The sequence below is a fragment of the Rhipicephalus sanguineus genome, chromosome 1 (genome assembly GCF_013339695.2).
Source record: "Rhipicephalus sanguineus isolate Rsan-2018 chromosome 1, BIME_Rsan_1.4, whole genome shotgun sequence".
Taxonomy (NCBI): domain Eukaryota; kingdom Metazoa; phylum Arthropoda; class Arachnida; order Ixodida; family Ixodidae; genus Rhipicephalus; species Rhipicephalus sanguineus.
Window position 1 is genome coordinate 275,399,473 of NC_051176.1, and position 14,650 is coordinate 275,414,122.

Genomic DNA, 14,650 nt, shown 5'->3' on the forward strand with positions numbered 1-14,650 from the left:
TCTTGACTTGCTACCTCACAGTGATCCTGCTTGAGGGCGCTGCTCCCTGATGCGCGCTGCAGTCTAGTCACGTGTCATTTTTCAGATTAGCCAAAAAAAGAGGGAGTGAGCAAATTAGTACGTTGTTGAACATAGCGCAGTTAGAAGTTATTTGAACATGCCTACATATGCATCATTGACATTTTAATGATTAAGTGAGTACTTGTCGAGTTAAAAACATAATTAGGACTAATTAACTAAGCCTTGTTAACGAACAAAATTAGTAGTGACTACTACAGTATACAGGGAACAATATGCACCAGGTTAACGACGTTCCTGTATTTTAAAATTTTTAAATCGTGCTGTGAGATATTTGGGATACCATATATATATATATATATATATATATATATATATATATATATATATATATATATATATATATATATATATATATATATATATATATATATATATATATATATATATATATATATATATATATATATATATATATATATATATATATATGCGTGTGTGTTTGTGCGTGTGTGTGGTACTTATTTCTGCATACACCTGTAATCACCTACCATCGATATTTAATTTCATATCATACATCTCACACTGTGCGTCTGCGTCATTTGACCTGTGAATTGCAGAACAGCTTGTGAGTAGTTTAGTGCGTAATCATAGATATTGTGTGCGAATAAGTTGTGTGGTGGAGACTTGCACATACCTCAAATACCCTACTCAAGTTTGCTCAATCTTAAACAGATTTCAGAGCATTATGGTAACTTTCAAATACTCAGAGAGAAGTATTTAAAGTACTCAGCATTTCAACTACTTTGAAAGAAAATACCACATCTTAGCAAGAGAACGCAAGGACAAGCTGCTACCTGCCAGACTTGGCGCTAATGAAATTACAGCAGTAAAATCAGTTTTTGCTGCAGTAGGTAAGTAATGCGACAATTTACTCTTGCGGGCTTATCCAAGCAAGACAGGCGAATATGGAAGCTGGAAGAGATGGGATATCCCTGGAACACGGGGCGTCACCGGAGCCGACGTTTCGGTAAGGCCACTTGTCGAAACGTCGGCGCCGGCGACACCCCGTGTCTGTCATCTCTTGTGGGCTGGTCATTTAGCAAGGTACTCAATCACTTCAAGCCAGTAATTTCAAGAAAATTACTTATTACTTCCAACTAAGCATGTCCGCTTCTCTTATGGCATAAAAAATTGACCAAAAGAGGAAAGAAAAATAACACAGACAAGTTAATCTGAGTGCGATAACTTAAACGTGGGAGGTTCAACAGGGATCTCAGAGATTTCAATGTATATGTGCTTTTGTAAATAAAGTGCACGTGAGTTAGTGCGTTAATTATGAACTTTTGTTCGAGTAATCTTAAAGTAAGTTTTTATTACTTTTCAAAAGTTACAGGAATTAGGGCGCCGGTCATATGCACTCTAACACGAATGCAATAAAAATTGTTAGGGTTTAGAGTCCCAAAACTACGATTTCATTATGAGAGACGCCGTAGTTGAGGGCTCCGGAAATTTCGACCATCTGGTGTTCTTTAACATGCACCTAAATCTAATTACACGGGCCTCAGGCATTCTAACCTCCATCGAAAATGCGGCCGCCGCGGCCGGAAATCGATCCCGCGACCCGTGAGTCAGCAGTCGAGCACCATAACCACTAGACCACCGTGTCGGGTTACCTAATATACGAATGTAATGTCGTTACTTTCGGCCAGCTGTAATTTTAATCTAATTTAACTACATATGTAGAAATTTCAGAAGTATTCAGTAAGGTAGCGTAATTACTGTGAGGAGTAATATCGCCATCTCATCGACTGGAATTATTCCTTTGTTCAACATAAGCAGGCTGTAAGGCTGACTCATACTCGTGTAGGTCTGCGTATACACACAAACTTGGCAAGGGCCGCGCTGTCTAACGTCCTCTTCAAACGATGGATTCTTTAATTAAAGCGACTCAGAAAGGAAACTGGATCCGCGGCACAAGCAGACGAGTCCGCTGCAGCGAGACAAACTGTGTGATAGTTTTTGCAGCTCTCCGCTTGACTGTGGTGGGACACTCTTCCCTTTAAGAGTGCATTGGCCAGCCAACTCATGTCAGATGAGGCTGCCCTGTCGACTTTAGTTGGCGCAAACAACCCGCCAACTAAAGTCAATACAACAGTGAACTATAAAACTACAGTGCCGCTGCGAGCTTTCCAGACTGGTTGAAAGGCGACGAGGCGGCGGCAGCCTATCCGTATACCTTTGAGAAAACGAGACAAGGAAATCAACAGCTATTTTAAAATAACCCGCGCTTCTTCAGTGTTCTTGAGCGGTATAATGCAGCCGTCCCTTCTGGCGCATCAATGGAGCGCCTTTTTAGCGTTGGAGGTCGTGCTTTCAAGAAAAACAAGCCAAGATCTCGGAAGAGCAGCTTAAAAAAGCAACTAATCTATACACCGAAATACTTATTTCTTGCAATGCTCAGTAACTTATCTTAAAATTTTTGAAGTATCTTGTACAAGTCTGGTGTGACGTTTGCGCTGAATAAACATAAGGCATTGGATATGTAGGATGAAATCAACCTAATTGTATGTATCGCCGTTAGGTGTAAAACATTGAATTAACCGCTTCATTAAAACTTTGCTTGGCAGATTCCAATACGTGCATTGAATCTACCTATGCTTCCCTTGTTTTGTTTTGCGCCTTTTCTTTCCTAATATTTCTTGTATTTGTGACGGGTGCACTCGGCTCTTTGGTGTCGTACGTTTCTTCCAGCTTTGTACGACCTAATGAACAACAGAAAAAGCACACAAATTCAGATGGTAACGCTTAGCGCCCCACACTCTCCAATGTCTTCTTGCATGTCTCAGAACTCAATTTTGTTCGAAGGATTAAACTTACGCCAGTTTAATAGTGTGCCGGAGGCGCCTAGAAGAGGTAGTTTTGCTAATGGCACAATCGAAGTAGAGTATCCGTTCCACTCCTCCAGGCAGTAAATTCTTACATTGCACAAATCAACTGGCAATGTGCTGCGAATTTCCAGAGCAGCAGTCAATGCACATTCTTCATGAAATTCGCTAAACTGAACGTGAAAAGCTAATCAGGTTGGGTTTAACCTAATTATTTACCCAAGTCAATTAACGTAGTAAGGTGTTACGCGTACGATCACCGCAGCACAGCTTAACATGTCAACGCTAAAAAAACAAAACAAAAAACAAACTATTTGTGTTGTCGCAGTCTTGCACTGCAAGCACCACACGACCTCTCCGCGGGCCAAACGGTCTGCAGGCGCGCATGTTAAAAGTCTGGCACATATGGTTCTGGGTTCTTATTTTGGCAGCACAATATTCTCTAGTTAGAAGCAATTATAACACATCCACCTCTGTAAGTCATTGTTTCCTCAACATCTGAAATTCTGCACGGGATCTATTGCGAGTCTTGGCTCGCCGGGCGGGTATACCTCAGTCGTGCACCCCTCTGCAACCGCGGCTCCCCCGTCAGGTCGTCAAACTCTGTGCCCTTCCTTTCTCCCATCTGGGTTGGCAAAAACGCGCCGAGCAACTCGCTCGGGTCTGGAGTCAACGGTCATGAGTCCGGACATCAGTTCCACCGATCGCCGCCGGTGGCAGCCTCGTTCGGGGGGAGATGCGCTAAAGACGCCAGCCCTTTCGTTTCGCGGGCAAGGGAAGTTGCGGAGGCCCCAGTCGATCGCTTTTTTATCGGCGGAGGAAGCAACATGTTGTCCACTGCGTTGCGGAAATATATGACCAGGGGCGCCTACTGAATGTAAAGCAACCCTTGCGTGAAATAAATACGAGAACAGTGAAGGCATCGCCGATAAGGCCCGGTCTTGTTCTCTCGGGACCTTCGGAGAGCAGGGGCCGCGTGGCGCAGTCCTTGGGGAACCAAACAAGTGGGCGGTGTCGGCGGCACACTCGTGCGCGCTCCCCGTTCGCGAGAGCGCGGACTTCGTGGTCGGGTGCGCGCGGTTTCTGTTTCCAGTGTCGCGCTCTGGCCGCCCGCTCTGGCCGAACCGAACGTGATGTCACCGCAGCTCGTGTGAAGCAACGCGCAAGGGGCGCGTTTGCACCTGCACCGCGTCATCCAGCCGTCACTTTTCCTTTTCCTTTTCCCTGCCTTTCGTCGACATTTCTCGCGCTTCACATGTTCGGTGAGTTTTTTTTTTTATTTCGTTTTCTCCCCCGCTTTATTCCGCAGGGTTTTTGGTAGATTGGAGTCCGTGCACCGTGTTATCATCACAAGTACGTACTCCCCCCCGCCCCCGCCCTCCGCCCCCCTTCGCTCTATCATCCGCTCTGGAAAAAGCACGCAGGCGCAGTATTGTCTCAGTCCCGGTGGTGGCGGTTGTTTTCGCATCCCCACTTCCGTGTCGAAAGGTCCGTGCTGTTGTAGATGCTACGCGTACGAGATAAGGGACGGCGCCTTGTCAATTCTAGAATGGATAGAGCACATTCAGGGCAAGGTAATCCTTGTTTTGACTTCAGCTGTGCACTACAACTGAAGTCGAAACAAGGATTACTTCGTAGAGACATTGTAGGAGTGGAACGTTAGGCAATCTTTTTTCTAATTAATAATAAACATTGTTCTAGAGACAAAAGAGAGAGATAGAAAGATGCAAACGTCGTCGTCTCTGAGCAAGCTTTCTTTCCAATAACACTGTCTTTAGTCTCAGCAGCAAACATGGGATGTTACCGGTGAAGTAAAATGGACTGACAGCGGGTGCGTCAGAATAGGAAACTAGCGCTCCCCACTTCCGCTTTTGTCTCTAGCGTGTCGAGAAGCCGCAGTCTTCGATGGGCAATGATGTTCTTTCATTTTGTTTTACTTTTTGGCTATGCGCGGAACTCGTTTATCGCGCGGTGTGTGGCAGGGGCGAGCTGTCGAACGTGCAAGCCAGCAGCGGGCGCCCAGCGCGAACTATTAGTCATGCATTGTGAGAAAAGGAGCCGCGTCGCGCCGGCGCTGCTCAGAGCGAGGTGCGTCGCCTCAAACCGCGCGCCGCGATGAACGACGTCGACCATTCACGTACGTACTCGCTTTCACCTCATCTGACATGCGTTGGTGTTGCAGCTGCAGCGCCGCTCTCGCCATCGAATGCGTTATGCTAATAAGTAACGATATCTTTTATTTTTTTTTTCGCACAGAGTTGTTATCAGAAGATCGTTGCGTCGTTTAAAGCCTTCATTGTGCTCTCTTGACCACTTTCTGTTTTTGTATTCTGGTGCGCAAGGCGCGCGTGTTTTATAGCTGGTCAAAATACGGAGTGGTCTTGAAACTGCTGCCCCGTACGTCATCTTTCGATGTAAACACGTCTGTTTCTCTGGGATCCGTTTTCTAAGCAAAACTGCTTTTGGAGCAGTGACCGCTGCCAGAATGTAAAGCTGCTAAAAAGTAAAGTTGCAGAAAAAAAGGAGAACAATGTGCGCGCTGTGGTTCTTCAGTGGATACGTGCGTGCGTGCTTGTGCGCGAAGGTTGGTGTGAGCGTGCGCGCGCGACGACGTGCGTGCATGCATGCGTGCGTCGGTGATGACAACAAAATATTCCAAGACGTACGAATGCAAACAAAAAAGCTGTCAACAGAAAAAATAGAAACTACCCGTGCTCTAAAAACAAAAAAGGTATTCCACATGCGCGAGAAACAAACACACTTCGCACTTAATTTTAACCCAGTAAACTTTTTTCGGATGTTTGGTGATGCATATGATTGCTACATAGGCTGTTCTTTACTTAATCGTTACAGCAACAGGCTTGAAGCGATGGGAGATCGTCGAACAGTAGGGAATGTCGCTGGAGCTAACGTTTCGACAAGTGAACTTGTCTTCGTAAGGCAGCCCACTTTGACTCCGGCGGCACATCCTGCTCAACGATTTTTCATAACTTCCAGCCTCCGTCTTCCCCTGAACTTTTACGTCTTGTTTGGATTAGCACCAGACTTGCTTTTTAATCGCCATTCAGTGCGATTGTATAGCGGAGTGATGGAAACGACGTCACAACCCCTTCATAATAACAGCTGCACTATTTAGCAGTTGTAGCAACTCGTTCCCGTATTCATTAGAGCGCATGCTTGCTTAACCCCTCCGACCGCATTGTTACACAGAGCGTTAGTTTCACTTGTAGCCAAAACGACAAAGGAGTTGTCGCGTCTCGCGCCGGTGGGGGAATGTGAATACATTGATTCAAGCCATCGCTTGCTGTTCGCATTTGTTATCGTTATGGCAAAATTTGATCTCGCACCTTCGTAAACTCCATTACTGAGGATCCGGTCTGTTATCACGACGGATGAACAATAATGACAGGGTATACACTCAATGACAAAACATTGAGTGTATACGCTAAGTATGACTCACTTTACCTTTTTGCGCTTTTCGCACGTACCAGCATGGTGCGTGAGCTTGGGGAAGAGAGGTACCGTTCCCGATATCTATGTGCACAAATCTGAGAAAAGAAAGAAAGAAAAACAAGAAAAGAAACCTTCTGTGATGGTACATTGAATGATTTAGAATGGACAATAACGCTTTGGTATTATGTGCAGGAGGGTTTAGCGTGGCATTGCGATGCCGCATATTGCGGGCGTCTAGACGGCGTGGTAGCAAACAGTATACGATGGTTTCTATCACGCCATCATTGTACGTTGCCTGTGAACCTCAATGAAGAATAAGGTTGGGCATGCCTTCGTCTGTGTTCTTGGAGAAACGCGGTGCTTGTGAGCGGTGCTGAACGCCACTCGTCAAATCCTGCGACATGGCTTTGCCAGTTCCTGTACATTACATAAACAAGCGGGGTTTTAAGTTCAAGTGTAGCATTCTGTTCATGGTATGCTACTGTAGCATTTTATCTATTTCCCTAAACGTACCCTGTTTTAAACCTGTTTTGCTGACCTCGGTGCGTAATCTATAACAATCCGAAAGCTATCACTTGGTTGAGCTTCCTTCATTACCCTGGCTTACGCACATGCGTTTCAATCAGAGTCGAGCCTTTATGTTCCGCTCTAAATTCCTGAACCGCGAATACCTTTGCCCGTCAACAGGAGCGCCTCAAATGTCAAGCGTACGAGGCGAGTCGCTGTAAGTCTTAGTCACATCTGTGCTTTGATAAGAATCGGGGGTTATACGAGGCACGTCTGCCATTTTCGATTTTCCTTTATAACTGCATCTCCAAACTGACCCAGCACTAATGTCACCGGTGCATTTTCTTCTTTCGATTGTTTGGTCGTTTTCGATCGGTTCTGCTTGTAAGTCGAACACGTGCACACGCACGCACTAACGGACCCCTAAACGCGGGTTTATACGCGCAGCGTATAGTTTAGCAAAGAAACGCAGCATTGGCTACGGCGTAAGTGGTGACACTGAGTATAATTTTGCGCGCCGAAGGTTCTAGACGTCCTTATAAATCTAATTACACTGGACTTTCTTTCCGTCATGCGCCATGGTAGTTTAGCGGTTGGAATGCTGTTCTGGAAAACATGAGGCGCGGGTTCGATTCGCGGCCACGACGGCCGCATTTCTATAGGCGTGAAATGCAAACACCCGTGTACCTAGATTAAGGAGTCCGTTAAAAAAAAAAAAAACCCAGCTAGTCAAAATTAATTCAGAGTGCTCCCCTACGACGAGCTATCAAAATTGTTGTTTTGGCCCGTGAATGCCCAGAAATAAATCAAAATTTAGTGTTCTTTCTTCTCATTGTCATTTTTACTTTTCCTGTATTCCGCCACAGTGAAAATGTGGCCGAAAATATTTGTTACGCTCCCTTTTTTCTGCTCATCTTGGAGGTGGGGCCATGTAAGAAAGCCTTAAAAATGGGCCCATTTTGAGATACTTCAGTGCGGATCGTTGAGAATTTTAAGGAAGTCTACATTTGAGATTACCCAATGATGGCACTGAATTTGCGCACGAATATTTATATCTAGGCCTGCTACTAACAGTATACCGATGATAGTGCGAACACTGAAGCACGCTACCCGGGACACAGAATCTTGTGAAGGTGAAGAAAAAAACAGTCAAATTAGCCTCAGTCGACAACACGCCTACAGATTACAAAAGATTGCCTTTTAGAGAGTTGTGTGCGCTTGAGATTGCCGTTAAACCCATGCACTCGAGGAAAGAGGGATGCCTAAGGCGTTGTTGAGGCCAACAGGTAGTCCTCCAAGAGTGTTCCATGTTGTTGTTCATAGACATGGCATCCAGACAAACACCTACAAAAGGGAAGTACGGAGAGTGGTTATACGTTCATAAAGTGCAGCTTTAGCCCCCGCGCTGGCTGGCTAGCTATTTGCAAAATTTTGATCTGGAACACGCACTTAATGTTAAATGTAGGAGTGTGTTCATGCGCCCACTCTGTAGTATACGTATGGGAAAGGCTATTTTCTGCAGCTGTCGAAGAAGCGACGGTTGAGGTCCGAGACACGTCAAAAGAGCTTGGGCTTGCGCGTTCTGTGAGCCTCGCAGTTTGGTCCAGCTTTTGTTGACCAACACGGGATGGCTACAGAGGAGCAATACCATTACGATTGTTCTTTAGAACCAAAGCGTGCAACGCTATGGGCTATTTTTCGCTCTTCTTCGAGCACTGATTCAAACTTATGCGTTACAGAAATGTTATCTTTCCTCAGGGGAGCGAAGTAACAGTTTTAAAGGGAGCTCTAACTAACCATCACAATTAAAATCGGGTTTCTTGCAAAACGAAGCATTCGACATTAGTGTAGGACGCCTGCTGGCTCTTTCGAGTCGAAGGTGTGTCAAGAATGGCTCCGCAACGGGCATCTGGGCTGCATTATCATAATTTCCTTTCGCATCAAGGAAAAGCGCCGCTAAGAAATGCTTCGTCGATGTTTATTGTTTACCGGACGACACAAAATTAATATGAATGAACCAGTGGCCATTTCGGATGCAACCATTAGAAGTATTTATAAACGCTGAAGTATTCGTGCACTATTCTGTGCATATATGCTTATCATTATATATGTTTAACACACTCACACACGCACTCTTCACCGAATAAACAAATGAAGTGGTTGTCAAGCGCTTGCCCTTTTCCCTCTTTACATATTTCTTGCGCGTTTACGTGTGGACGCAAGCGTTATGTCTATTATCTGTTCATATATTTCACTTAATCTCGCAATGAGAGAGACATGTCACTGCACGTTTATACAGGGTGGCACAACTGTCAGGCCACACAATTAAGAAAAAAGAAAGGTCATCAATTTACGCGAGAAAGACCAATCGCATATTGTCAACAGTCGAATGAAGCAGGCGCTAAGAATTTTGTCGATGATATTCGATCAGTTCAACATAATAAAATTTCTTACTCAGTAATCACCCTCCTAATTGTCGATGCCCCAATTAAAATTACAAGCAACATTCAAACGCGGTGTTTTGAGCAACAAACCAACTGTGTGCAAATACATTTTCGGCCGAAAAGGAAGGCCCGCGAAACATGAAAAATACCGCATGATTACACTTCCACGCGTGCCAGAAAATATAGCGCCCTCAAACAGACACACTGGAAGAAGCTCAGAAATTAAGGGGCAAATAAAGAATTTTTCGAGTGAGCTGCTATGGGACGGGTGCCGATAGCTGTTGTGTCCGTCTATCAAGAATGCGCACATATAAGTATCTTTTTCACCGCGGTGCCTTTCGCCTAAGACCGCGTTGATATTGTAATCAGCCAGCGAAATAATAGATAAAATGAAGCGGTAGGAATATGTATAAAACCCCGACCCCCAGCCACTCTTTCCATAACAAAATCAATGTGACGCGCTTTCTCGGGTGGCACGTGAAAGACAAAGCGGTTGTTTCAAGTGAGCCTGCTTGAGAGCGCTGCTTTCTGGTGAGCGTAGAAGCATAGTCACGTTATTTTTTCTTTTACATCGCCGGTTTTCTTTGGTGGCTGGAGAAATTAACAAGCAATCAGTATGTTGCTGGGACATAGCGGTCCGACGTCCCTCGTAATTTTCTCCGAAATATTATAGATCAATTACGACAGTATTTGTCTAGCTATAAAATTAATTATATTTAGCAATTAAAGGTTATTAACAAAAAAATTACATGGCGCTTCGTCCAATACACTGCGAACGATACGTCCTTTGCTTTCCTCACGCAGGTTCATTCCCCTTTTTTTGAAATATTGTAGCATATAATTAATGGACAGCCTGCGTATGGTGACTGTCGATCTTTCTGGTTCCCGAACCCCAAAGGTTATCTTGAGGAGTAGGTCACGCTCAGGTCTCGCTGAGTGCGAAAAACCAGTAAATAAAAAACGGCACTTAAAGCACGGAAATGATAAGCCGAGCGTCTTGCGCAGTGTTTTTTTTTTTTTGCCTGCTTTGTTCAGTTGAGCAAAATTTGCCGATTGGCGGGTAGCAAGGTGACCTTTAAATTTAATATAGATATCGCCACACGGGCTGGACTGCAGAAAGTTTCAAGAGAGCTAACCCTGCGGGCTGTGTGTATTCATTGCTAGCGGGAAAGAAGGAAAAAAAAGAAAGAAAGGAAAAGAAAGAAAGAGAGAGAGAGAGAGAAAGAAAGAAAGTAGGAAAGAAAGAAAGAAAGAAAGGAAGAAAGAAAGAAAGGAAAAGAAAGAAAGAGAGGCAATTTATGCACTGCCGCAGTTTGTGAAGCCCACTGACGTTCTTATTTCGTCACACTCACAGCCTTGTGTATACAGAAGGAGGTCCCATAGTCTCTGACTATGGGACCTAATTCTGTATACACAAATTTTGTAATTGATTCGATGACTAAATAAAACCATTTCTGATTCTTATTCTGATTCTTGGCTGTAAGATCCAAATTTTTTATTGTTCTTTTCCTACTCACGTATATCACGTATATCATTTCCTACTCACGTATATCTACTCACGTATTTCTCTGTCAGTAATTATCCCTCGTTTATAGAATACGCTTTGACCTTCATACCGCGGACGATACAGGTACTTATGCAGATACGCTAATAATTAAAGGGCGGATATGCACCATTAAGCCGCAGAGCCGAAGAAACAATCCAACTGACCAAACGACGTTCAGATTAAGTTATCTTGTGGAATTGGGCCCGGCTTCTAGGGAGAAAAATGGTTACATTGATCACGCGCCTCCAATAATTCTTGAACTGCGTGTACTACATCACGTTTCGGCGGCACAGCCTTGTTGGCATTGCTTTTGAATCGGAGGAAATGGTATTCTACTTCCGGATGCGAGACTGTGGGTTTAATTACTGGAGTTGCAATGAGTGCGGAATGAAAAAAAAAAACAACAACAAAAAAATTGGGGGACGCTTAAGCTTCGCCTTTAAGAGTTGAACGCGATAACGATATCCTGCTTCTAGCGCGTACTTCGAACACTACGAGTGTTTAACAGAATGCGCGGACTAAGGTGCGTGCCTTATGTAATCGGTAACATGCTTTAAATCAGGAGCAATTATGCGCGAGAAACTTTTTGGAAGTTGCGACGCACCCACTACGTGGTCTTAAGGGAATACGCGCAGTGATGTGTGTGCCTTTTGTAATGGGTAGCTGTCTTTAAACCACCAAGTCGTTATCATATTGACGTGGTGTGACTCCCGATGGCAATGTATGCTTGTACCACGCAATATTACTGCGATATTACATCTCGTACTGTGACACCTGTATACAGGACGCGTATTTTTGGGAAGCATGAAAGTTGCTTCTAGTGCAGCTCCAAGCAGAGACGTGGCTGTGTGGTAGAACACCTGCTTGCCACGCAGACGGCCTGGGTTCGATTCTCACTCGGACCCAACATTTTTATTATTTATTTTATTTGCAGCTGTTTCGATCTTTTGGTCACGGACGAGATGATGATTTTTCGCTCACAACCAACGGCGCCGACGCCGACGGCGCTATTTCTGCGATACGAGCTCTCTAACGCTATCGCGTTAAAACGACATATCTCCTAAAGGTAAAGTGTTGCAGACAGCCACTCAGTCAATGACACAGAATTTCCTATGGACAACAGTTGCCATTGTCAAGGGTCACAAGCGCAGATTAGCTTGAGCTCGACAATACATAAACCTACTATCTGCCGTCGATGGCAGCAGGAGCCTTCGAAAATATCTCAACAGCGACCGTTGCAGGACCTCAGACGGGGTCTTACGTTTGCATATGCAGTCAGTATGGGATCTCTCAACCTGGCGGTGTTCACGAGCACATAATACCCCTAAGAAAAGCAGAAAAATACCGATCGAGAGAGGGGTCCGCCAAGAAGATGCAAACTCTTTATTGTTAATAACTGCTTGTCTAGAATAAGTATTTAAATGAATAGATTGGGAAGAAATATGAATAAAGGTTAACGGAGAATATCTTACAATTTACGGTTAGCAGACGACATCGTACTCTTCAGCAACGACGGCGACGAATTACAAAAAAAAAATGATTGAATAATTCAGCCGAGAAAGCATCGAAGTAGGGTTGAAGATTAATATTCAGGAGACAAAGGTGGTCCGGCGACAGAGCGACAATTCGTGATAGACAACCGGACCCTTGAATCAGTAGAACAGTACGGCTATCTAGGCCAAATATTAATCTCGAAACTTTCTTGACTCATGAGGCTGAGATTGAGCCTTCTCACGTAAAGGAAATCCACCGAAGAATAAGGATGGGTTGGTGCGCATACGGTAGGCATTCTCAACTCCTGACCGGTAACTTACCACTGCCACTGAAGCGAAGGTGTACAACAATTGCATTTTGCCAGTTCTAACATAAGGAGCAGAAGCCTGGAGAATAACGAAACTCGAGACGAAGCTAAGAACCACCCAGCGTGCAATGGAACGAAAAAGGATGGGCGTGACTCTAACAGATAGGAGTTATAGGAAGACAGCAGAGTGGATCACAGATCAAACACGGGTAGCCGATATCCTAGCAAATATTAGGAGGAAAATATGTACCTGGGCAGGTCACTTCATAAGAAGGATAGATAACCGATGGTCAGTTAGAGCGTCGGATGGGATACCAAGAGATGGGAAGCACGGCCGAGGACGGCAAATGGCTAGGTGGGGCGACGAAATTAAGAAACGTAGTGACGTAAAAAGGAATCAGCTCGAGCAGGACAGGGTACGTTGGATATTACTGAGAGAGGTCTTCGTCCTGCTGTAGACATAAGATAGGCTGCAACTGCTGCTGCTGATGATGATGATTATCATGAATATGGTTTGTCACATTATGCGGGCGCATGATCTTGTGTGTGTGTGTGTGTGTGTGTGTGTTCGCGCGTGTGAGAGAAAGAGAGAAAGATAGAGAGACAGAGGGAAGTAATTAGACATTCGTCACATTATAAATTCATTGTGGGGCTCAGCATTTCGAAGCTGCGCAGTGGGCTATGAGCGCCGCCTTAGTGGAGGGCTTTGGATACTTAAAGCATGGTACGCGAGCACTTTTGTATTTCACTCACATAGAAATGCGGCCGCTGAAGTCGAGAACTGAAGCCGCAACCTCGTTGTCGGCGACGCGACGCTATTCGCCGCGAGATCGGGTTATAGGTGGCAGCACCGTCGCTGCATTAGTGTGGATAGGCGGTCGGCGGCGCGTATACGAATGTACGCAGCGGCGCTTCGCCGTAGGCGGTTTGAGTCGATTGTCGGTGAATAAAGTGCGTTGACTGCAGCCTCATGGTGATCTATACGCCCTCCAGTTCCCCGTTAATGTACGAAGCCGGCCTAACGTTTCTATTACGTGTGAGAGAAGCGCAATCTGCAAATCAAAGGGGTACTGGCCTTCGGTCACAGTCGTGTTTTGCACTGTGTTCGATGTTTTTTCTCGCTTTATTGGTACGTGTTTAGCTTGTGTTCTGCCTATACCACAATATAAATAGTGTTGCGCGACTGAGCCAATTTACTTCTTGCTCTAGCGGCTACAAAAGAAAGAGAGCCCGTGTTTCTGCGTAATTAGATGAAGTAGAACTTTGTGCGCTCTACTTTTCTTTTTGCATGAATACGTGTACCGCTATATAAATGCGTGGCTTGAGGTCTTTCATACCGCTAACCGGCCTCTGCAGACGCTAGTTCATGCTTTGCAGTATCACAAGGATTTTGAAATCACCAGCACTTTACGAGACGTTGTCGCAAACATTCTACATTCACACATCGACGTTTAGTTCTTGCGTTCAGAACGACGTCAAATGTACTATGTGATGTGCTTGAACGACGAAGTGGCACCCACATTGAAATGATTTTGGCGAATGGACGGTACAATGGTTAGACGTAGCGCCATACCGACACGTGCATGCACTCACTTATTAGAGTCCATACAAGCCTCGGAAGGCGAAATCCTTGCGTATATCGTGTAGGCATACGTACAAGTATTTGATACTGTGCTAGCACAACGGAATAAGCTGTCCTCTGAGGACGTGCGTGATGTATGCACACATGCGAACACGGTGTGGTTGGTTAGCAGACGACGCAAGGATCCGTCCACACCAGGGGGTTTTGTCCGCTCGCCGCTAGGTGCCGACTCTGCTCGATCACAGCGGCGGGTAGTTATATCGTCACATCTAATAACTGGTTGGTTGGTCTGGTCAAACTTTATTAAGAGCCCTGAGAGACTAGCGTAATTAAAAAAATTATAGAGATAGCCCATGGTCAGTTAGAGCGACGGAATTGGTACCAATCAGTGGCGTACCAACTCGTTTGCGA

General features: G+C 45.0%; 1 protein-coding gene across 2 annotated transcripts in view; it reads left to right on the forward strand.

Moving 5' to 3' along the window:
* The first annotated feature begins 3,932 nt into the window (after positions 1-3,932).
* Positions 3,933-14,650, forward strand: part of LOC125756868 (uncharacterized) — a 62,939-nt gene continuing 52,221 nt past the window's right edge. Inside the window, exon 1 of one of the 2 annotated variants that reach the window (XM_049411843.1) lies at positions 3,933-4,168. In XM_049411843.1, the coding sequence (XP_049267800.1) occupies positions 4,162-4,168 (7 nt within the window). In that variant the 5' untranslated portion in view covers positions 3,933-4,161. Of the gene's footprint in view, positions 4,169-4,846; positions 5,044-14,650 lie in introns of those variants that run through there. The other variant, XM_049411842.1, reaches the window with a different exon arrangement.